This window comes from Nannospalax galili, unplaced genomic scaffold (assembly GCF_000622305.1).
Source record: "Nannospalax galili isolate Female #2095 unplaced genomic scaffold, S.galili_v1.0 scaffold3381, whole genome shotgun sequence".
Lineage (NCBI taxonomy): Eukaryota > Metazoa > Chordata > Mammalia > Rodentia > Spalacidae > Nannospalax > Nannospalax galili.
This window is the reverse complement of record NW_008344842.1, coordinates 111,245-136,483: the sequence shown is the minus strand read 5'-3', so window position 1 is coordinate 136,483 and position 25,239 is coordinate 111,245. Positions and strand designations below refer to the sequence as shown.

The following is a 25,239-nucleotide window of genomic DNA, read 5'->3' as shown; positions in this document are numbered from 1 at the left end:
AAAAATCCCCATGAAAAACATAATCCCCAATTGTTTTTTTTATTTTTTTGAAATTGTTATTTTTCCCCTTTTTTTTTTTACACTTAAAAAAAAAAAAAAAAAAAAAAAAAAGAATTCTGGAAGTTGCTAAACTCAATGAAATGCAGCATGTTTTCTTAGCTATTTTGTTTCCTATATCAAAATATTTTACAACTACATATGTTGAAAAATATTTTATATGTAATTGCCTACCTATTGTATGTAAAATAATTTATGAAATTGAGTTATTTTGTTATCAGAAGTATAGAGGGCCAAAAATATAAGTACAAAAATTCCAAGAGTATTAGTTTGGAGCAGACGTACATTCAAACGCTACAGATCTAGCATGTTTAAAGTTCTTCATGCAAAGAGAGAGAGTGTTAACTCTTTGCATCTACTGATTCTATCTTTAGGGTAACTACCAACTTTCAAAGTGTTATTGGTGGATAGATTTTATTGGGAGAGTCAATGTATAAAACATTACCTTCCTCATCTTAAACCAAAAATAAATGAGGACTTTAAACTATGTATTACAAAGACATTTCTGGAGATAAAGTTTATGTTCAGGGCGCTATGGGCCACTAAGATGAAAAGGTCTTTGTTTTGTTCACACTCTAGCACCCAAAAGTCCTATTTGGTAAATCTGACTGAAATTTTTTGTGGATTATGCCTTGTCTTAAATTTGACTGTGTTCCATAGTAGTTTTTATTTTAGCTGTACATTAAAAGGAAATGACTGAGTTCTAGAGACAGAGCAAAACCTATTGGGAATTAATAGGTATTTGCTATTAATTAGGCTTGGTCTGAGAATTAATTAGAAGCAAATATTTATCTGGTTGGGTTAGTAGTCTTCATGACATTCAAAACATTACAAACCAAGGTGTTTACAAGTTATGATAAACTATTCCAGCACTTTCCTGGGGCCTAGTATACTAAAAGCACATGACAGCACATGGCTGCAGTTTCCTCCTAGAGGCAAAGCTGCCACCACTACCAGCTTCTGAGTCTGCCTTTTCTCATGACTGAGGGTCTGAGTGCTAGCTGATTTGCTGGTACTATGGGAAATCTGAAGCAATTCACCGAGTCGGAATGAAAAGGACTTACCTATCCTTGATTTCTTAAATCCCATTGACATTTTGCATACATTTCTTTAAACTCTAAAATGAACATTTATTGATTAGATATGAAATGGCTTCATCATTTACATGAAAAGCTAACAGGGCTGTCATTCAATGGGAAACAATAAAGTAATTTACTGTTAGCAACGAGAAAACTTTAAATAATTTTACCTTGTTTCTAAGTGTCTCTTATTAAAGCTTGTGATTTTTACTGATGTAAATAAGTCCAGAAGTATTTGGTTTTGATATAGATCTTTTCGCCACAGCATGGTGGAGAGTTTCATTCTTAGTTAACCTTCAGTACTCTATACATACTATTCTGAAATACTGTGGTGAAATAAGGCCTCGCATCCCTGAGCAGGACGCTACACAGGGGAGGATTAGCTGCATTGGAAGGGTCTTCCACATCCCAGATTTCAAGCATACTGCATCCAGGTCTGAAATAAAAAGGACATACATATATTCATATTAAAGTGCACGTATATATGCAAATTAAGAAATAACTCCTAAATTTCCAGAGACTAATTTAACTAATTAAAAGTTAAAAGAAATCACTTCAGAAATCTTAAGTTCAACATTCAGAATAAAAGTAAAATGAATCATGCTGCAATTTCATGCCCCTTTCCAAATGTCCTAACAAGAACTGTAAAATCTATGGTCAGGAATATATATTTGGAAATGCTTACTTTCAAAATGTTATTTGCCAGGCATCATCATTGTTCAACCACAAGGTCCATTTGTAATTGAATAAGATAACCTGAAGGAGAGCCAATCAAATTCCTGATGAACTCCGTATCTTGGAACATAACTTGCCCAACATTAGTAGGCAAACATGTAGTCCAAGGCAGAAAAAGGGCTTTTATGCAAAGTAGTTTTCTCTAACCGTTTTATTCTGGGCTGGCTGTAAGAGTAGACTAAGTGATATACTCCTTGCTAGAGGATAACCCTTCACAAGAATCATTGATGGGAAGAAGTCAGGCAAGATTGACTTTGAAGTTTTAATATGTACCCTGAGACATAACTCATGTAAAAAAATCTTCCTATTTCCTGTGTAAGGCTTAGCTATGTGTAAGGACTACAACAATCAATGTAGAAAATTTTCTACCAGCAAGTTCCCTATGACCTTCCTGTAGCTAATCTCCTTCTGCAAACATGGTCCAGGCACACATGGGTCTCCTTCCTGCACTACAGCATTCAAAAGTCCATGTAAATACATTGTGAAAACTTTTCATTTCTGGCTTCGTTATCTTAGAATAATTTTGATGCTGATACCTTACAAATTCTAAGTCATTTAACTGTTAACTTGTCGCAGCCTAGAATCACCTGAGAACAGGTCCTCAATTGAGGAATTTCCTAGGTCAGTTTGGCCTGTGGGCATGTCCAGGCTGGGTAGGGGTGGGGTGGAGGAGGACTGTCTTGGTTGCTAATTGATGCAACAAGGCTCAGCCAACGTGGGCAGCACCATTCCCTAGGCAGGCAGTCCTGAATTCTATAGGAATCTGACTGAGGGGCTAGAGAGATGACTCAGTGGTTAAGTGCCCAAGCTGCTCTTCCAGAGGACCAGAGTTCAGTTCCCAGCACCCACATCAGTGCAGCACACAACTGCCTGTAGCTCCAGTTCCAGGGGATCTGATACCGTTTTCTGGTCTCTACAAGTATCTGCACACATGTGGTACACACAGACATATACACATATACACACAAATAAAAATAAAAAGAAATATGTAAAAGAGAAATCTAGCTGAGCATAAGTCTGCCTGCTAGCCAGCAGGGAACATTCTCCACGTTTACGATTGTGATTGTGCTCTTTGGCTGTGAACTAAGTTCCTTGGTCAGAGGTAACGCTGTGTGGACTAGAAAGCAGGCCTGCTTTGGGTTCCTGCCTTTTCTTTCCTCAGTGATGGACTGTGACCTGGAATGCAAGATGAATGAATGCTTTCCTCCCCTCAGTTGCTTTTTGTTGGAGTATTTTATTACAGCAGGAGGTGAAATCAGAACATTGCATTTCTTATAAATATTATTGTGGCTCAATAGTCCCTTCATTCTACTGGTAAATAGTATTTTATGGACTACAAACACCAAAGTTAGTTTATCAATTTTTAAATTAATGAGAATTTTGAAGTTTTGGTGATAATGAATAATGTTGCTATGAGAACTCAATGTCAAGGCCTCATTTAAAAACATGTAACCATTCATCTTAGGAAGACTCCTAACAGTGCAATTGTGGGATTGTACATAGAATGTGATTTTTAACTCAATCAGCAAGCAACGTCAAAATTATTATCTAAAGTGCATGCATTGCTTTCCATTTATACAAGTAGTTCAAAGTGGTCTTATTTGCACAAACACTAGGGATTTTCAGTTTTTGTAATTGTAGTCATTTTAGTGTTGTTACAGGTCTTTCAAAATATCTTCTTTGGTACCTTATCTGTTCATTTTGTGTTCTTTCTTATTATTGAGGTATGAGAACTTTTAATAACCTAACTGGATGTTCTAAGCCTAGTAATACATAATTGATCAATAGCTACTCAATATACTTTACATTAGTACAATCTGATACCTTTAGTATAATAATATATCTGTAGAACCACAATAAAAATGGGAATACAGCTGTAGCTTTCCCAGCAGTGTTCATGTTCTTTCGAATTCTGCTCTCTTGTTCAATCCATTATTTCAAAGATACTAACTATGAATCTGCTTGCTGTCATTGCAGATTTGTAGGCATCTTCTGGAATCATTGTTTTCTTTCTATTTTTATCTGGCTTCTTTTTGTAAATATAGTAATTCAGGGATTTTCCAACGTTGTGTATATTTTTTTCTGTTAATTAACAATACTATATTGCCTGGATATTCCAATAGTTAGTAACTAATTCACTTATTGACCTTTAAATTATTTTCAGTGTAAGGGCACTAAAAAAATCTGGTATGTACTTACAGTTATAAGTATATATAATACTTTATTTAAAAACAATTTTTTTCTTTATTTATGTTGTCTATGTGTCTTGCTGTGTGTATGTGTGCCACGTGTGTGGGCACTCGCTAAGGCCAGAAGGTGTTGGATCACCTGGAGCTGGAGTTCCAGGCAGAGCTGCCTGACATGGGTGCTGGGAACTGAACTTGGGTCCTTTCAAAGAGCAGTATGTACACTTAACTGCTGAACCATGTCTCCAGCTCCATTAAATGCTTTCTTTTATATTAAGAAAATACATACAGTAGATTTTTGGTTTCCCCAAAAATTTCTCAACTTTCTTATGAAGGCTGTAACACAGTCTATTCACACAACTAACGTACAAGAGTTATAGATGTGTCACTATGTACCACACTTGGCATGGCCAGCTTTTTTCCACTTTAAACATTGTATTTGGTAATTTAAGGGTATCTCATTGTAGATTTAATGTATACTTCATAAGTGGATAGTTTAATGGATTATTTGTCATTCATGCATTTTCCTTGAAGTGTCCAAGTATTTTTCCCATTTTAATCGAGCTGTTTTCTTGTTATTTCATTTTGAGAGTTATGTCTTCATAAAGTCCTTTGTTAAACATAGGTTCTGAAAATACTTTTTTGTAACTGTGATTTCTCTTCAATCATCTGTTTATAAAAGAGGTCTATATTTTTAACGAGATTGTTTTTACTCATTGTTCATTCTCTCAGGGCCCTGCTGGTCATACAGGACTTGAGGAATCTGCTTATCACAAGGCCACAATGATTCTCTTCCATGTTTTTTCTAGAACTTTCATATTCTCAGATTTACAGTTAAGCATCTGATTTATTTGGATTGCAGGTGCATGCCACCACACTGCTTGCTAAGAATTTTACTCTAGGTGGGTGCTTAATTTTATCCAATGTTTTATGTGTATTTATTGACATGATCACAGAGGTTTTTTTTCTCTTTATTATACTAACATTATGATTTTCAATCATTCTGTTCATGAGATAAAACTCATTTGGCCTAGATGAACTGTCTTTTAAAAATACAGTTGAGATCAATTTACTAACTGTTACCAATTGGGATTACATGTACTCTGGCTGCTGGCCATGTAAGAAGAAGGCATGTGCCTTTTCATATAAAGTTATCGATTCCTTTCTAGGCACTGCCATGGCTATATTCCACAAACTTTCATGTTATGTTTCATTTTCATTCAGTTCAAACATTTTAGAATTTCTCTTGTGGTATTAGCTTTGACCTATAAGATTGAGTGCACTGTCCAATTTCAAATTAATTAGATATTTTCCAGACATCTTTCTTGTAACTGATTTAACATTTAATTTCATTTTGTCAAGAAATACAATTTAAATAATGTCAACTGTTTTAAATATAATCAGATTTGTGTTTTAGCCCATTATTTACGCTTCATTTCTTGAAGAGACTGATGTGTGTGTGTCTATCTACTACTTTGGTCAGAATTTGGTGGAAATTTCAATTAAGTATACCATTTGATAGTATTCAAATACTTTATATATTTTCAGAATTCAGCATAATTTTTGTATCAGTTGTTAAGAAAAGTATTGAAATGTCTAATTATAACTACTGGCCTATCTTTACTTTTGAGTTGTCAGTTTTTCTTTCATGTACATGTTATAATTGTTTCATGCCTATAAATATTTATAATCATAATCATTTTATTCCTTGCTTTATTGAACTATTTACATTATAAATGTCACCTACTGTCCTTAGCATTGCTTTTTAATACCTATGTATCTTCTAATGACTATTATCAGATGTTAGAGTAAAAAGTTTACTGCCTTCTTTAATGTAAAATGTTTCTAGTAGTAACAACATTCAATTGATCTACTGCCTCACTTTTAACTTTATTTTTACATTCTGTTCTTTAGTGGTTATTTGCAGATTACAAACAGACATCTTCAACATATTATTTTTTACTCAACAGTAAAACTGAACTTTCCCAGTAGATCATGCATTATAATTCCATTTACTCCCATTTTGTACTGTTATTGTCATGTGAATTCAATGTATTTAATTATAAACTAAAAATTTATAATAGCATCTTTTTACTTCATGACTAAGTTTTTTATAGAAGAAAAATACAATGACTAACATGAACATATATCCAAAAAGTTCCTGCATTTCCTGTATATCTGAGTCAACATCTGGAATCATTTCTTGACAGCTTACAGAACTTCCCGTCTTACCTGAAGTGTAGCTCTGTGAGCAAGAAGCTAGGTTATGTTCTATTGCTCTGAAAATGATCTTTATTGACCCTCATTGTAAAAACAGTTTCATTAAATACAGAATTTTTGGCTTTTTTCATTCAACATTTTGATCATTCCAATGTCAGCTGATTTTTACTCTCTCTGATGAGAAATCAGATGTTTGTCAGAGTGTACATTTTCCTTCTTTTCAAAGTATTCTCTTTATATTTTATTCTATCTATAGTGTGCCTTGTTCTGGCTTTCTTTGGGTTCACCTTAGGTAAATTTGTTAAACTTTGTAGTAGATCTCATTTCTTCAGTTACTCTTTTCTGTCAGTTTTTTCTTTCCATTCCTTTTGAAATTATAATTGATGTCACAGGCACTAGCCCAGCTTAAATTAAAATTTCTCTCTTGTTTAGTAATTTATTTTGCCCAGTTCTCTGAAACTTTTCTTCAAATATTTTTAGGTAGGTCCTGTTTTTATTGGCTGTTTTTTCTTGATCTACTTTAAATTACCTGATTTTTTTCCCTTGCATTCTGTCAAATTTGTTGTTTAGTACTTAATGATATTTTTCATTTGAGCCATTTTAGCTCTAGAATTTGACAGGTGGTTGTTCCTTTTCTCTGTTAGGATGCAATATCTCTTCACTCATTGATAGCACAGTTTTCTTTAATTCTTGGCACATTTTTTTGTTGTGCTGAGAACAGAAACCAGGGCCTTGTCCATATTATGCAAGTGCTGAATCTCTGAACTATAGCTCCAGCCCAACTTTTTTTAATCCCTTGAACAGAGTCTCTGGCTGCTTAATCCAACATATGGGCCTTTTTGAATGAGTTTTTACTAACTTCCTGTCTTCAGAGGTTTTGTTGTATTATCCCATTGTGTTGCACATCTGATAATTTTTAGTTGCAAACTGGGCACTATAGGTAATACTCTCTAATGACTGTGGAATTCATTTGACTCTCTGACTGCTGACTGGCATTGTTGTTGTAGATTATTTATCTGTCTCAATCTGCTGACATCTCTGCTCAGAAATCTAGACAAAGACCTTAAGAGATACACTGAACAACAGATCCATGGTGCACATCATTGTTTTCTAGTTATAGAGATACGTATGTCAAACAATTAAAAATTTTAATTATTAATGTTTTACTTTTGTCACTTTTAGTTATGAGAAACTTTTAAGTCTTATAAATTCATTGCTGTTGAGAAACAATAGCAGATGACTATGCTTCATTTCACTTTGCTATAAATTCAAATTCAGGTATCTAATAAAATGTGAAAATCTGAGAAATTATGGAATATACGTAAGTCTACAATAGGTATTTTAACCTGAATTAAGTATAACACAGTGTATGCATATACCAAAACATCATATCATTTCCTTAATCTGTACAAATTTTGTGGCCATATACCAGTGAAAAAAGATAATATAACAACTTCTCTAGATGACATTATTTTATCAAAATACTATAGCATCAGTTTAATGTAACACGATTAAAATACAAAACCTAAAAGAATCAGGACTCCTATATAGCTTTGATACTATGTAATAAAGCGAAACATTTGCTCTTTATAACACTGTGCATGGATCATATTACCGATACTCACTTTGTTCTCACAACACACCATGCCTCTTCTAGAACATAATAATTCACATGTAATTCCAACAATTTATCTCTCACTTCTATTGCAGATTTTCGACTATATGCAGAATAAACCATTTTTGTTCGAGCCCTTTAAATGTAAATAACAACAATCACAAACTGAGCTTTAAAAAATGATAATAAAAATGATAATAGACTAAAGAAAAGCTGTGAGCAAATTGATATCTCAGCCCTTACTGGATGGAGAGTGGTATTTATCACCAAAAATAATGCAACTACTTTTAAGACATCAGTTTTCACATATCTACTTATATTTTGAATATGTTGGAACTTACAAAAGTTTGATTTTTGTATATGATGCTTGTTAGTAAATGAGCTCATCTATAGTTGTATTGGGTGGCAGGGTGATCTCTCAGGATAGAAAATTTGCTTTACATAATGCACAAAGTAGTAACATCTAGTCTATTACTAGAATGTAGTCATATCGAAGCTGAGGCTAGAAAGGGTACAGAATTCAGGAGGTAACATCCTCTGCAGAAGCTCAGAAACAGAATTAGCTGAATACAGCGAACACAATCTTTAGACAGACGGTGCCCAGGTTTTCACCGCAGTTGGGAAAGCACTGCGCAGAATACCGGGGAGCAGGATAGTCACCCAAATGTGGCACAATACAAATTTGGGGCATAAGTTGAAGTTCTTGTTTCTCATTCTCTGAGAAAACAATGTTACTTAGGATTTTGTGTGTGCAGAATTTAAATTACCACAACCAGACAAAAAGCAAAATAAATTGAAAATTCCCTTCTAACAATATGCCAAAAATTGATTAAGAGGGAAAGATTCCCTTAACAGAACAATCAAAATAATTTTTAAAACAAGATATATAAGGTAAAAACAACTTTTCGATCAGATAATTTCCATAATCAGCCAAGAAATTCCCTAAATTTTATTCAAACATTTTATAGCAAGTTTCATGCTTTTTTTTAACCTGTGAGAAAAAGTCTAATCATTGACCACCAAGATCTGGAATGATTCTGAAATCGGGCTTAGGGACCGAGGAGTTTAGAGAAGTGCTGGAAAACTATGCTGTGAATCAAATCCACTCTGCTTTCTGCAACTCTGAATTAGGAGCTGTGTTATCATTCTCTGTCTCTGTCTCTCTTTGTGTCTGTGTGTGTGTGTCTGTGTGTGTGTGTGTGTGTGTGTGTGAGAGAGAGAGAGAGAGAGAGAGAGAGAGAGTCCTTTTGTTTCTCTTTGTGTAACATTCTGTGTTCTCATTCTCGCCCCTGCCGTGTGTGTGCGTTTGTGTATATGTGAGTCCTTTTGTTTCTCTTTGTGTAACTTTGTGTTCTCATTCTCTTTCTCTCCCCGCCCCTTGTGTGTGTGAGAGAGTCCTTTTGTTTCTCTTTCTCTGTGTATCTCAGTTTCTCTTTTTCTCTCTCTCTCACACACAGACACACACATATACATGTGCACACACCATACATATGTGAACCATTTTTGTGTATACATGTGCATGGTTTATGCATGTGTTCATATGCATGTGTGCATGAGTGTGTATGCCTGGAGGCCATGGTTGGACACTATCTGTCTTCCTTGATCACTCTTTACCTTGTTCTTTGAGACAGGGTCTTTCACTGACTGTAGTTTGTCAGTTTAGGTAGTCTGGATGGCCAGTGAGCTTCAGAGATCTACCTAGCTCCATCCAACAAGTGCTGGGGTCACAAATGTGGGCCACTGTACCTGGCTTTGGGTGTAGGGGCTCTGAACTCAGGTCTTCATTCCAGCAAGAACTTTACTGACTGAGGCATCTCTCCAGTCCCTAAAACACTATTTTTTTTGCTTGTATTTTTCAGATTTCAGCGGTTTAGTTAAACCTGCTTTAGAAGAAATAGGTGCCTTTTGTCATTTCTGGAAGACTGTTATACAATTTTTTAAAATTTTCTTCAGACAAAGTCTCATCCTGTAGTCCAGATTGACTAATTGGTACTAATTATGTTGCAGAGGCTGGCCTTGAACACTGCAATCCTCCTGTCTCAGCTTCCCATGTGCTGGGATTATGAAGCATGTTCCCATGTCCAGCTTCATTAAGTATCTTTTTTTGGAGACAGAGTCTCCTTATTGTCTTAGCTAGCCTAGAACTTGCTATGTAGACCAGTATGGCCTGGATCTCACAGAGCTCCCCCTGCTTCTGCCTTCTGAGTGCTAGAATTAAAGGTGTACACTACCACACCTGGCTTTTAATCATTTACCTTTTTTTTAGGCTGACCTCAAACTCAGAGAAATCCACCTGCCTCTGCCTCCTGAGTGCTGGGATTAAGGCGTGCGCCACCTCACCTGGCTCATTTATCTTTTTAAACTTCCAGCAAGGAATATGAAAATGAATGTGTAAATGTGTGTGTATATATGTGTATTTTAAACCTTTCTTTACTTAGGAACCAGTAGCAAGTAAGAAGCAATTCTGTTCAACGTGTTCAGTTGACTGCCCACCTCAAGTCTGCATCCTCATAATGTGGGTGGTTCACGATGGGATGGAGTGTAGACAACTTGATGCTTGCCATTGTGGGCATGGTGCCTGCAAAGACAGCATCTAGGAAGCAAGACCACACTGCTCAGTAAAACATTTAAAGAAGACTACAGTTAAATCTATCCCTAATGTCTGAATGCTAATCAGAACGACTGATATAAACACTTATTCAATATACTCATTGCCTTCTATAATAGTATTTAACTTTTCTTGGTACTAGGAACTGCGCACAATATTTATAATGTTTTTACATTTATTTATTTATTTTTATTTATTTATTCATTCATTTATTTTATTTAATGATTGTGTATGTGTGTGGGCATGCATGTGCCATGGCCCACTTACAGAGGCCAGAAGACAACTTTCAGGAGCTAGTTTTCTCCTTCTATCAGGTGGGTTCTGGGAATCAAACTCAGGTTGTCAGGTTTGGTGCCAGGCACCTGTACGCACTGAGTCATCTTACTGGCCCTGTGCACAAAATTTTTATAAAGATTCAAAGACTTAGTTTGAAGGTCAACTCTACGAATTCTGCATTTTTCTTATTGTGCAGATGAAAAGGCACAGACAGCAAAGTTAAGTGACTTGCTCAAATGGCACAATTAAAACACTTTAAGATTCATTCTCTTAGCTACTTTGCCAATGTTTCCTGCCATACTGTAAGAGTCAGAGCTACAAGTAGAAAACTAGGGAGAAAGAAAATTTTCCTATCTTCCTATGAATTGTATAAAAGGACATTTTCATGGTACATTTCTTCAGTGATTCTTTTGTGTTGTAGATTGTAGTCATGTGGAATTGCTAGAAGAAAACACTTGTTTTTCTTCAAATGATCTTTAAATATTAATATTTGAGTATAGTTGCAGTTTAATTTTCTGTCATTTATATACCTTCACAAATCATTCATTACCTGTTAGAATATATGTTTTTAAAGTATGAATTGGGTCAAAACTAGGATTATATAAACATCAACTATGTCAGCTTCAGCTTTCTCTCTTGGCAGACTTACAAAAAAGCTCACTTCTTGATGTTTTTTATACAGTAAGAGCTTATACAATAATAAAGGTTACCAAATTTAGTCTATTAAAAATCAGTAAGGAACAGAAGACGTATTATTCAGGTCTACTGAAATACCTTGAATATTTTCTTTCAGATATGACCAAGGATTTTAAGTGCAACTGAATGAAGCACAGTATCAATAACTACTGGGAGCACAGAAGACCACAGTGTCAATTTTGTCCTTTAGTGGTGGAGTAGTGGACTGCAGCTGAGGGTCATCACCTCTGCCGGCATCGCTGCAGCTGAGGGTCACCGCCCCAGTCCTAAGAGAGTCTCATGGCTAGCCTAGGAAGAGACCACGACTCAAAACCAAAGCACCATTTCTACTGAACGTGAATTTCTTCCACATCATTGTAAAGTCAAACAACTGTAAGGAAAACTACTGCAAGTAAGGACTGTACATACACACAACACACACACACACACACACACACACATGTGCACACACAAATGCGTACATACATGGAATGTTTAGCTGTGTGCGTAACAAACTTCTATTTTGTTATATACACTAAATATGTATAATACCTTACCTGGCCTGGTATTGTATCTGATCCACTGTATGAGTTCTTCCTGGGGCAGGTTAGAAAACTCTCCCATTATGCTCCATTGGTTATGGAGGTTTGCACAGCCTTGTATTGACATCATAATCAGAATACCGAAGACAAGATTTTCAAAATGAACTCTGCAAAAAAGCCAGCCAAAGAGCTGAAATAAAAAGACCATTTATTTATACTTCTTAAATGAAGAGTACTAGAGAATCAAAAGTACACCCTCACCTTACTACTGAAACCAAAGTGCATTACCTTTAATGTTAGCCCATGAATGCACAGAATATTCATCTGCTACTTAAAAACAACAAATGCACTGCAGTTCACTGGGTCCAGCTATAAATGGAAATTTCTGTCATTTCAAAAAATTAGGAAGGAATAATATCTGATTTTTCTAATACTGATTTGAAGCCAGATGTAATGCTTGGTGACTAGCAATGTGAAATATCCTAGAACTAAACCCTTTAACATTTGGTTGCTTTTTGCAAACATCGTGAGTAACTAGGGGAACCCATTAACACTGGGGGAACCCACTAACACTGGCATTCATGTTCAGTTCAAGAAAATCGGCACTGTGATACTGTCAGTTCAAATTGGTGCTTCTAGGAGCATGGAAGTTGTATCTAACCTATATGGTTATCGTAAGGATATCCCAGAACTGACTATTGTTCTTAGGAATTCTGTGATATGAGCAGGACTACACTTATAGCAACCACTCTGTATTTCCTTGGTATTTGAAAAGTACTGTTGGGAGGTGTACTAGGAAACACCAGCATTGACTTAAATTCTAAAAGTCTTTGTTTGTGGCTATAATGCTAAAATAGGAGAAGGAATGCTAATCATTCATCACAAAAACGTCATTTACAATCTAGGAATAATTTTCAAAGCCACTTTTCTTACTACTAGTGAATTATCAATGAAAATTTAAAGTTGTTGATATTGGCTCCCTTAAAACATGGAAGAGGAGGTAGAATGCAGTGATATGAAGGGAAAAAGGGAATAATAGAGTAGGAAGGGTTAAATGTGGTATGAAATGGGAGGACTGGGCAGAGGAGGAACTATGGGGAAGGATAAGTAACACTAAAAGCCTTTAGAAAAAAACGTATGGGAACCTACCACTGTAGAAGCTTTTTAAAATATTTTATTTATTATTTTTATTTTATGTGTATGTGTGTATTGCCTGCATGTAGGTAAGTGCACCCGTGTCATGCAATGCCCACGGAGGACAGAAGAAGCTGTTGGATCCCCTGGAACTGGAGTTATGGACAGCTGTTAGCTGCCATGTGGGTACTGAGATCTGACCCCAGGTCTTCTGCAAGAACAGTCAGTGTTATTAACTGCTAAGCCATCTCTCCAGCCCTGTAGAAGCTTCTTAAAGTACATACATATACATCATAAAATGATTGATAGGCATTCATATGCTAGCAATGTAAAAGCCCAATGCTAGGAATAGACTCCTTTTGAGGCTGTTGACCAAGGTTCCCATAGACCCTCAAACACTACTGGCCATTGCCCCTGCACTTAGTTACCCACTAGAACTTCGTGGTAAGACACTATTGCTAAGGGCTCTTCTTACTTGAACCACAGAAAAATCAAAAATCAAGCTTGTGTTGATTTCAAAACTTCATCTCTACTGGCTAGCTTTCATCATTCTGGAAGGTGCTTTTCATGCTACCAAGGAAAAATATTAATCATCAGCATTACTCAGCTCTGAATCTTGCATGCTTCAACAACTGGCCTGATAAGATATGCCTTTTTGTGCAATAGTGGCATGAACATTATGGGAGTATCCAATCACTTTCTAATTGGGTTTAAGGTTCATTTCATAAGACGAAGCCCATACCTGACATTGATGTCAGACCTAGGAAGAAGCGGCTACATAGGCCACAGACCACAAGGGAGTGCCTAATACAATTATCCTGTTAAACAGACATAGTATTAAAGTGACTTCTAATGACTTAGTGTTGTACCTATTGATAAATGCATTTCTCACCTCTCACGAGAGAAGCTTCCTTATGCAGCAGATGGTGATTAACACAGAGATCCACAACTGGCCAATGTGCAGAGAACAAGAGACTACAGAGTGCTTATTCCTGAATAGGACACCTATATCAAATTTCTGCCCCTCAAGAGCTCAGGGATTATTGCAGAAGAGGGAGCAGAAAGATTGTAAGAGCCAGAGGAGGTGGAGGACCACAAAGAAACAGAGTTTTCCAGACAACTAGTCAGTTGCTCATATGAACTCACAGCAACTGTGAGAGCATGCATAAGTCCCATGTAAGCTCAAGCCAAACTAAAGCCCAGCAAAGACATGGAGAAGTGGGTAAGAAACCCTAGCCCTATGTAAGGAAATACTGGAAATCAATGGCTGCTAGAAAGGGGAAGAGTCAGTCTCTTTTAAGGATGTGACTCTTGTCATTCCAGTGGATGGATCTATACCGAAGGACACTGAGGTCACAAATTTAACTCTATGGGCCTTAATATATATAAAATGAATACATGAATTTATTCAGGGGGTTTTAAGGTGGTACGGATAAAGGAGGGGATCTAAATACAGTCAAAATATATTGTATGAAGTTCAAAAGATTCACTAAGAAAAACTTCTTGAAAAAAAAAAAAGTAGAACACTTCATGTTTCTGTGTTGTGGATTACCCAGCAAGGCTGTGGCAGCTCCTCTGTGGTTGCTATAATTATTATAATCACACAAGAGTGGATTCCTCACCTGTCGGGAGCAGATCAAGGAAGCCATAATGCACATGTGTGGTGTCAAAAACAGCTTCAGCCTCATAATTAAAATGGCCAGAGCCATGAATGCCAGCAACTGCAAGGTGTGGAAAACCAGCTGCAGAAACACAAAACGACACGACATTTTTTTACTTCAAATACTTTTAAAAACTAACAAATAAAAATATCTTAAAATTATTAATGACAAGAGGAGAAACATCTAGCCTAGCATTAAACCTATTAATATAGAGTCATTTATTCAACTAAGAGTAATCTTTGCCAGGTACTGTGCTGAGTTCTTAGAAGACTGAGCAATGGCTGTCCTTATGAGGCTCACACAGTAGCACATTTAGCTAGGAAGGAGCGACAGGAAGTCACTGCATGGCAATCTATGAAGATGTGCCAAGTACAAGAAAGTAACTAGGGGAAGGAAACGAGCCAGGCAGTACAGAGCGTGAGCGGCCGAAGCAGAGGAACTGTGTTTTCAGAAGGATCATCAAAGGAGCCCTCACTGAAAAAGGGACATCTGAGCAAGGGTTTGCACAAAGTAGGAGGAAGACAGAGGAGCAAAATAATAAATGTAGAAAGCATCACACATATATGTGTATTTCAGTTAACAACAGAAATAAAAGCAGCACATATGATAGATTATTCTAAGAGTAGAATTATGTAAATATTTGTATTAATCAGTATCATATGGTAGTGAGTAAAGCTGGGGCCCTACTGAGGAAAGATTTCAAACAAGACTTTTTAATAGATATATTCATAAAACACCAACTTCCTTCTAGAAAAATGGACAGTGAATACAAGGAATAATTAATTCAACAAAAAGTCAATGGTGGATAAATATTTATGTTTTAATTTACTGATCTGCAAATAAAATAAAGCTACAGGTATTTTCATTCATGAAAAAAATATTAAACTAATAGCAAGTGTTAGAATGAAATGAAACAAAGACTAGAATATTAAATTGATGAATTTCTGTGATTTCAAAATATTTATCAAAATGCTATAAAACAGCCAATTACTTTGACTTAAACTTTCATTCTAGGCCTTTAGCTAAGAGTGTAGTCAAAAATGCACAGACGCATTATCATATAAAATATTGGAGTATATTTTAACGACCTAAATAAGAAACAAACTTGATGACCAATTCAGAGGAATACATAGCAGGCAGATGGTCATCTAAATGTAGATATTTAAAGATTATTTAGTCTTAGTATATAAGATTGTGTGTAATGGAATATTATTCTATTTTTAGAAAACCATTAAAAGCCCATGTGTTTATATATGCACATGATGCAAGGACAACAGCATAAAAAATACAAAAATGTTAACAGATTACTTCTGGTAATTTTTCTGCATTTCCCAGGTTGGCTTTCAAATCTTTATAACTATTCAATTGTAAGATCAGGCTGAGGGAGAAGGTTCAGCAGAAATGATTACTAATGCCAAACAACTCAAGCACCACTGGTGCGTGACAGGAAGGGCACACCTTGTCTTAGCTTTCCAGTAGAATTTAATACATAAGTCTATCAAGCATGAGAGCTTTTACCTCACTGTGATCAAGGAGCTGTTTTCTGGAAGAAAATTAAAAATGGTCTATTTACTGAATGTCCATTACAATATATTTATGTAATAATATATTTATTTATTCTTGAACTTTTAAAATTTGATTCTAAACTATAAAGTGCAAAATTTTAAAACATTATGCAATATTACTAAAAAAATTACAGTAGTTTAAAAGGAACAATTTATAGTCATTCTTCTTAAGTTGTATTAAAAAGCTATTCTTTAATTAAATTAAAATAATAATCTCTGGAATTAAGGTACTAATCTCTATACTTCTGGAAGGAAAAGAAAATTGACACACTTTCTTTTAAAGAGTTAACCAATGTACAATAAATACAGTACTTCAGATAATTCCTGTTGGACTTTTGACTTACTTTAGTTTTTCAAATTATAAACTATATGAACATCTTTGTACATAACTTGGTAAATGTCTCAGTAGTTCCTCAAGATAAAATTCTAGAAAAATTCATGTGTAAAGCACAGAAATTCCTGAAAAATAATCCCAATTCTCTGCACACTCACAGTCACCCCCCACTAGTGTTCCAGACAATGTACAGTGAACAACACAGTATGAGTAGTGTAGAAACAATTCTCCTGCATACAGAGTTTGTGTTAGATTGATACAAGAATTTAAAAATGCCTGTCTTATTACCCTGTAGAAAAGACTGGGTACTTTATAACTGGCTTTCAGGGAAGAAGAAGCCCTCTAACACAGAGAAATAAGAGTATGTTCAGGGGGAATTCATGGTCACAGAGATCTGCAGATCTGGTCAGAGACAAGTCTCTTGGGACAGCAGTTAAGGCAGGTGCCAGATGACTCTGCCTTCCCCGTAGGTCTTTCTCATCTATGCAGCCAAGGGAGGAAGGTTCCCCCATTATCCCCAAGTCTTCTAGTCACAACAGAATCCTGCAGTGAGCTGCTACATAGAAATAAAAGACCTGGCAGGTAAGTAATTATCATCACCATCCTACTGATATGAGTATACATAAATCTAGTAGTTACTTTAAACAAAATACAAATAGCATGAAAGTGAATTGCCAAGATAAATGGGTAAAAACCTCTGACCTCTCAGGAGACCTTAATATAAGAAATGCAAATTTTAACTCTTATTTTCAGAGGCATTTGAAAAGATGTCACTGCTGTATAGTTAGATGGGCTGACTTGAAAGGAGACTTTCAGAAATCTGGGGTAAACAGATTTGCCTAACTTGAAACCAGAAAATAATGTTGAAAATAGGATTTATACAGTTAAAATTGGGAACACTGAAAGATTCAGCTACAGAATTTTTTGAGACTATTGAGGAGGAAAAGAGATAACATGATTAAAGCAACATTAAAAGTTCCCAAAAGACAGGTTGGTACAAAGAATGAGGCAGCAGCAACGTCCTGAGTGGAAGTATATGGGTGTTCAGATTAAACTAATCAATCAATGAATTAATAACAATCCCTGCACAGAAAAACCATCTAAAATACATTTTTCAGAGTACAAACTTACACAGGATTTTAAAATTCTGTAATGTACAATGCTAAAAAAGAAATAGCATATACAAAATGCTGAGTAAAGCCCAGACATGTCTACTAAACAATCCACTGATCAAAGAAGGGTACAGACTAAGTGCATCTTCAGGTAAGAAAGCACTCAGAAGTTGCAGTAGAGACCTCAGAATGTTGATGTCAGGGCCATGAGAATTCTGCTGAGGAAAGCTGCAGGCATGAAGTGGCTCTGGCCCAAGATACAGAGTGGGTGCAGTCAGAGGCAGCACTGGACAGATGGTGCTACCCAAGATCTCTGGGCCTAAATGACTCCATGAGTATCACCTGCCAGACATGGAGCCACAGAATTTGATGTTCATTCTGCTGGGCTGTGGTCTTGCTTTGGTCCAATCTTTCCTTACTATGACCTACTTCTCAGTTCTGGAATGGAAATATTTATTCTATGCCAGTGTATGCTGGAAGAACGTAACTCGTTCTTTTACAAAGATCTATGTTTATGTGCATGTGTGTCTGTATGAATGTATGCTTATGTATGTTGTCAAGTGCTCATGAAGACCATAAGAGGGCATCAGATCCCCTGGAGCTGGAATTATAGGTGATTGTGAGTCACAAAATATGGATGCTGGGAATCAAACTCAAGTCTTCTGGAAAAACAAGTGCTGAGCCAATTCTCCAGCTCAAATTTTTCTTTATGATTGTACAGTGGCTCATAGTTAAGAGATGCCTGAGTCTCAGGAAGGACTCTGCACTTACACTATTGACTACAGAGACATTTGAAATTGAACTGAATATTGAACTGAACACATTTTAGATCATGAGATGGTCATTAGCCTATGGGGGCCAGGGGCAGAATGTGGTCATTTGAACATGAAATGTTCCCATATGATCATGTGTCTAAACACTTGGCCTCAGGCTGGTGATGTAGCTTTGGAAGGATGTGAAACCTTTAGGATGTAGAGCCTGACCAGAGGAAGCAGGTCACTAGCAGACATAATGGGACCAGCCTCCTGCTTCTGCAGCCACACCTTCTCTGCCATGATTGACTGTATCCCCTCAAATTATAATCCAAAACAGAACCTTTCTTTCTTCAGTTACTATTTGTCAGGTGTTTGTTGTTGTTGTTTGTTTTCTTTGTGTCACCGCAATGAGAAAAGTGATCAGTGTTGGGAGGTTGTGGGTCATTGGGGATTTGCACATAGAAGTGAGTTTTCATACTACACTTTGGAGTTCTCAGGAGAGAATTCTTGAGGGCCCCCTCCTCCCTGTTTCCCTTCTCTCCACTGCCTGTTTTTCTCTCCATCTCTCTCCTGGCTCAAGATGTGACCATTGCAAATGAACTAAATATAATATAAAATTAGCAAAATAAAGGAAATAAAAAAATAATAGAGAATATAAACAAATAAATAATAGAAATAAAAATAAGGAAGCTAAAAGTTGGGGTTTTTCAACAGGTAAAATCAACAAACCCTTAACTAGACTAAGAAAAGAGAAAACTGAAATACATTTATAAAGGAAAGAAGATATTCAGTTAATGCTGTAGCATTTAAATTATTTTAAGAGAGTTACTAAATATTTTTTACCAAAAATGTCAGTCTCTCTCAAACTCTCCCATAATATTAAAGAAGGAACACTTACACACCCATATTATGAACTCATCATTATCCTTATAACACAGCCAAAGATACCACAAAAGAACCACAGGCCCCTGTCTCTGATGGATATATTAATAGATGCAAAAATCCTAAACAAAATACAAGGAAACAGAATCTAACCCCACATTGAAACGGTTGTATAACACAGGCAAGTGGATCCTCCCTTTGGGATGCAAGAAGGATTCAACATATAAAAATCAACTAGTATGATTCAACACATTAACAGAATAAAGGATGCAAATCACATGACTGTCTCAGAAGAGGCGGAAAAAGCATCAAACAAAATTCAACACATTTTCATGACAGACACTCTCAGTAAAAAAGTGGTTCAAAATAATAAAGAACTTAATATAAAACTATGATAGATAACTTTAAACTCAACTGCAAAAAAACTGAAAGATCTTACTCTAGGATCAAGAACACAGCAAAGATAACCACTTTCACCACTTCTATTCAACACAGTACAAAGCAATAGGCTAGAAAAAAAGGCAAAAAGGCATCTAAGTTAGAAAGGAGATAAGATTATCCATGCTTTCAGACATGATGCTACATACAGAAAACACTGGCGTTTACCCCCAAAATGAATGTAATAAAGTTGTAGGATGCAAAGTCAACACATACAAGAATCAGCTGCATGTGTGTACACTGAAAATGAAGTGTCTGAAAAAGGAATTAAGAAAACAATCTTAATGACATCAAAAACTATAAAGTTAAATAATTCTACAAAATACTGATGACAGACATTTAAAGGACATTTTATGAATTAGAAGTCTTAATATTAAGCTGTTCATACCGCCCACAATTATCAGCAGGTGCAACAAAGTATCAAAATCACAATGCATTTTTTGTAGAGGTTTAGCAGGGCTATCATTGTTATTGATAGGGCTATGAAGATGCAGTTGTTTTTTGTTAGTTCAATAATGATTATTCATTTGGGTAGGAATCCTGTAAGGGGTGGTAGACCTCCTAGTGAAGAGAAACAAGTAACTCTAGATATGAAATCACAAAAGGCCACATAACCACATCAATCTCAAAGGAAAAAAACCCCACAAATATGCAATCACCATACATCCAAAATTCAGTACAGATTACAAAGCCACAGTAATGAAAAAATATACTTCCCCAATCTCAGGGGATATTGCAGAAGAGGGGGCAGAAAGAATGTCAGGAGCTGGAGACAGAGAGAGCTGTGAAATGCTGCCTTACATGGCCAAACTCACAGCAGCTGTGGTTACTTGTACAAGACCTGTACAAGTTCAAGCTAGTTTAAAATTCCAGCACGAACTGGAAAATTCCACTAAGACCTTACCCCAGTTTAGAAGCTCTGAACAGTTGATGGATGCTGGAGGAAGGAGAGTCACTTTTCTTTGGGAGGATGTGTAGTGGTAGATTGCTTATGTTCCAGTGGACGTCCATGAACATATGGGCAGCACTAATTGGACATGCTGGGTTTTAAAAAGTAAAAAAAAAAAAAAAAAAAACCATAGGACTTGAAGTTGGGAGGGGATGTATTGAGGGAGGGTTCTTGGGGGAGTTGGAGGGAAGGAGTGGGAATTTGGATACAATCAAGATATAGTGTATTCATGTATGGAATTTTCAAAGAATGAATTAAAAATATTACTTAAAAACTATAGTATGGGCAAAAAGGCAAATGTAGATTGGCAGAATAGAGACAATTACAGAAATAAATCCACACATATGTGATCAATGGGCCTTTGACAACTACTTTAAGACTATGTAATGGGAAAGCGTAGTTTCCAGAAAATGATCCTCTTTAAGCTGCATTTACGCAGGTAAAGGAAAACATTGAACCCCTATACAATATCCCCAACAAAAGTAAATGGATTAAAGATTTGGACATGAGGCCTGAACTTGACCAGTCCTAGAGGAAAAGCTTCATGAAATTTCTTGGCAAAGTTTTCTTGAATATGCTATCAAATGCTCAAGTAACACAAGAAAAAATTGACAATAAGACTACCTCAAATTTAAAAGCCTTTGCACAGAAAAAAAATGAAATAGCAACCTAAGGAATAGAAGAAAACATTTTAAAATTATATATTTGATAAACAGTTTCAAAAATATACAGAGATCCTACATTTTGGTAGCAAAAAAAAATCTTAAGTTAGTTACAAAATAGGTGATGAATTTGAATAGGAATTTTTCTGATGATGTAGAAATGGTCAACAAATACAGAAGAAACTGCTCAGTGCTACTAAGCACCAAAGAAATGCACATTCAAATCACACTGAGGTACCCCTAGTGCCTGTTAGGATGGATGTTTTAGAGAAACAAAATAACAGCAAAAAAGGCTTGAAAAAGATACAGATAAAAGGAAATCCCTACATATTATTAAGGGGATATAAATGGTATGGCTCTTACAGAAAATAGTATGGAAATTTATCAAAAAATTGAATGAGACTACTATAATATCACTTATGGATATTTATTTTTTAAAGCAGAACTGACATTGGGATCCTGAAAAGATATTGCAGTATCGTTCACCATGGTCAAAGCACATTGAAAGCATGGAAACAACCTAAATGCTGATCCAAGTATAGAAAGATGAAAAGGTGTCATCTACACAAAGGAGAATATTATTCAGCTTTAAAAAAGGATGAAATTCTGAAATAAGTGACAGCATGAATGAACCTTGAGACTCTTATACTAAGGGAAATAAACCAGGGACAAAAGACAAAGATGTCAGGATCTCGCCTATGTAGTTATCTAAATCAGTCCAGTCATAGGACACACCTGTGATAGGTCACCTTTGGAGAAAGTTCCTAGCTCACTTTGTAATCAAACGAGATGAGAGGAGATGCCATTACTAATCAACAGGCATAAAGTTTAAGGTGAGCAACTTTTAGAGATCTGCTATATAGCATTGTTTTTGCCTTGCATCACACACTTAAATATTATGAAACCAGATTTCAGTTCAGTGTTCTTACCCCAGTGAAGAAGAAGCCTATTAAGTGTACTTAGGCAAAACCACAAAATGAACCTTAAACAATTTAAGATTAGTTTAAAACTTTAAATAACCTTTCTTAAATTAATTCTTCATAATAACATGCAAATAAGCGGGCCTCACTGTGATGAGTTTACATGTATGTGCTTGTTTGTCCCCCTTCCTACACCCTTCAGTCTTATTGGTCCCCTTCCTCCCCATGAAGAAGCTCTGAATAAGTAACACTTCCATTTTCACATCATATGCCTTCCACTGCTCTCTTATTTATCCCCTCTATCTCTTCCCTTAAGATTCATTCTTCCCTTTTAATGGTCTCCTTTCAAGGATTCTAACACACCTACACACACACACACACACACACACACACACACACACACACACACACGCACAAAACCTAGTTTGTACAATGGGAAAAAACATGCAGTATTTGTCTTTCTGAATCTGGCTGGTTTTGCTTAACAATGATTTCAAGTTCCATCTATCTTCCTGTAAGTGTCATAACTTCATTTTTTACAGCTGTAAAAAATGTGTACACACTCTAAATTATCTTTATAAATTCATCTGTTGATGGACATTAGGTGGGTTCCTTTTCCTAGCTATTTTGGATAGCGAAGCAATAAATGAGGATGTACAGGTTATCTCTGTGGTATGCTGACTAGGAATCCCTCAAGCTGTTCAGAAACCATATAGTTTGGTCATATTAGATCTATTTTTAATTTTTTGAGAAAACTCACATTAACTTCCAAAGGGTTGATATCAGTTTACATCACACTGATAGCAAATAAAGGATCCTCTTTTTTCACATTCTTACAGCATTTTTTGTGTTCAACTTGCATTCCCCTGAAGCCAAGTATGAACACTTTGCCAAGGATTTATTTGCTATTTATATTTCTTCTTTTGAGAACTGACTAATCATTAGTCCATTTATTAATTAGATGACTTGGTGTTTGGTATTTAATTTCTGAAGTCCTTTACATATGCTAGATATTAATCCCCTGTCTGATGTGTACCTGGCAAAGATTCTTTTGCTGTGATGCCCTAGAAACTCTATGAGAAATGTATGTAGGGTGTCTGAACATTAATGCATATGTATACCGAGGAGCTGCTTGGAAGGGAATGCAGTGCGAGATAGAAGAGACCTCCCTTAGAGTGAATAACATGTCCTATAGCACTCATCAAAGAAACTTCTTTTTGAAACAGATGGAGGCTACCACAGTTGCACATCTGGTCAGGCGTAAAGAACATACACCTGGGAGATGGCCAGTACTAGGTGACACATCTGCTGTCGAATTTCAACAACCAAGGCTCATGGAACATAGCAGAATAAGGGGTAGAGAGAGGGCTAATGTACCCTTCAACTCTCACCAGTGGGGCTTCCATATACATCAGAGTGCACTACACATAGAAGGCCTCAACTGGCCAAGTTTTAGAGAATAAGAGACTGTAGAGTGTAGGATAGGATTCCTATATGGAACCTCACCCACTCACAGTTCAGGAACCATTTCGGAAAAGGCGACAGAAAGAGTGTAAGAGCCAAGGCTAGTACATGAATGTATGAGGTAGAGGTTTTCAGGCTAATGGAGGCTTGCTCATGTGTGCTTGTGGCAGAGGTGGCATCCAATACTGGACCCATGTCAGCTCAATTAAACAAGGGCCCAAAGGGAAGGTGAGAAATAGATGGCAGGTCAACACTGGATCGAGAACCACTTGAGACTGGTTGCTGCTGGGTGAGGAAGAGTATGACTTACATATGACCACTGGATGGGCTGACTAGACTTCAGTGGATGCTTTTACACTGAAGGACAATTGGATATAAACACCTGAATGAATAGGACTCAGCATGTATGGCAGAGTACATAGGGTTCAGTGGGATGGGGGAAGGTATGGATGGGGGAGGGGGTCTGGATGTGAGTGGGAAATATTGTATGAAATTTTAAAAGCTCAATAAAAAGATTCTTTTCCCATTGTCTGTGACAAAGTATTTCTTTTTAAAATATTCTAACTTTCTGGAATAGGGCACAATCATTTCTATTTATCCCATTTATTAACTTGAGGGATTGTTTTCCATGCTATTGTAGTCCTTTTCCGAAATTCTTGCATATGCCTGTATCTTGTAGTGTTTCTCCTCAGTTTTCCTCTAGCAATTTCACATTTTCAAACTAACATTGAGGTCTCTGATTCATTTTGAAATGGTTTGTGTACAGGGTAATAGATATGGATCTACTTTTGCTTTTCTGTATGTGGAAAGCCAGCATTCTAGACAGGATTTCTTAACAACATCTTTCCCCCAATGTATGCTTATGACACTTTTGTCAAAAATTAGATAGCTGTAGATTTAAGAGTTTATTTCTGGGTCCTCTGCTTTATTTCACTTGTCTACATATGGCAATAGCATGCTGTTCTTGTTGTATGGTTTTCTAATATAATCTGAGATCAGATATGATAGTAATTTCAATTCTTTGTTCTTTCTGTTAAAAATTACTTTGTATATTTGGTCTTTTAGTTGTCTTTTAAATATAGGATCATGTTATCTGAAAATAGAAGTAATCTGACTTCTTCCCTTCCTATCTGGAAGGGAGAGGGCTTTTCCCCTCTTGTTACATTGCTCTAAGATAACATTTAAAACTAACCACGCAGGTAGTATTCTCTTTTTATTTTATGGACATTTAAAGAGAAATAGTGTTAGCTCTTCCCTGAGGGTTTGACAGGATTTGGTAGAGAATCCATCTTGACCTTAACATTTGTTGGGAGATGTTTTATTATTGCTTCAGTCTCATTGATGTCATTAGTCTAAGTTCTTTATATGTT

The 25,239-nt window shown here is 36.1% G+C and overlaps 1 protein-coding gene across 1 annotated transcript in view; it reads right to left on the bottom strand.

The window, feature by feature from the left end:
* Positions 1-1,199: 1,199 nt before the first annotated feature.
* The window catches only part of LOC103740558 (probable C-mannosyltransferase DPY19L2), a 114,243-nt gene continuing 90,203 nt past the window's right edge, over positions 1,200-25,239 (bottom strand). The window contains exons 13-18 of the mRNA XM_008841214.2: positions 16,307-16,331; positions 14,750-14,869; positions 12,009-12,183; positions 10,386-10,485; positions 7,903-8,028; positions 1,200-1,572 (exon numbers count right to left, since the gene is read on the bottom strand). Of these exons, the coding sequence (XP_008839436.1) occupies positions 1,422-1,572; positions 7,903-8,028; positions 10,386-10,485; positions 12,009-12,183; positions 14,750-14,869; positions 16,307-16,331 (697 nt within the window). The 3' untranslated portion in view covers positions 1,200-1,421. The remainder of the gene's footprint in view (positions 1,573-7,902; positions 8,029-10,385; positions 10,486-12,008; positions 12,184-14,749; positions 14,870-16,306; positions 16,332-25,239) is intronic.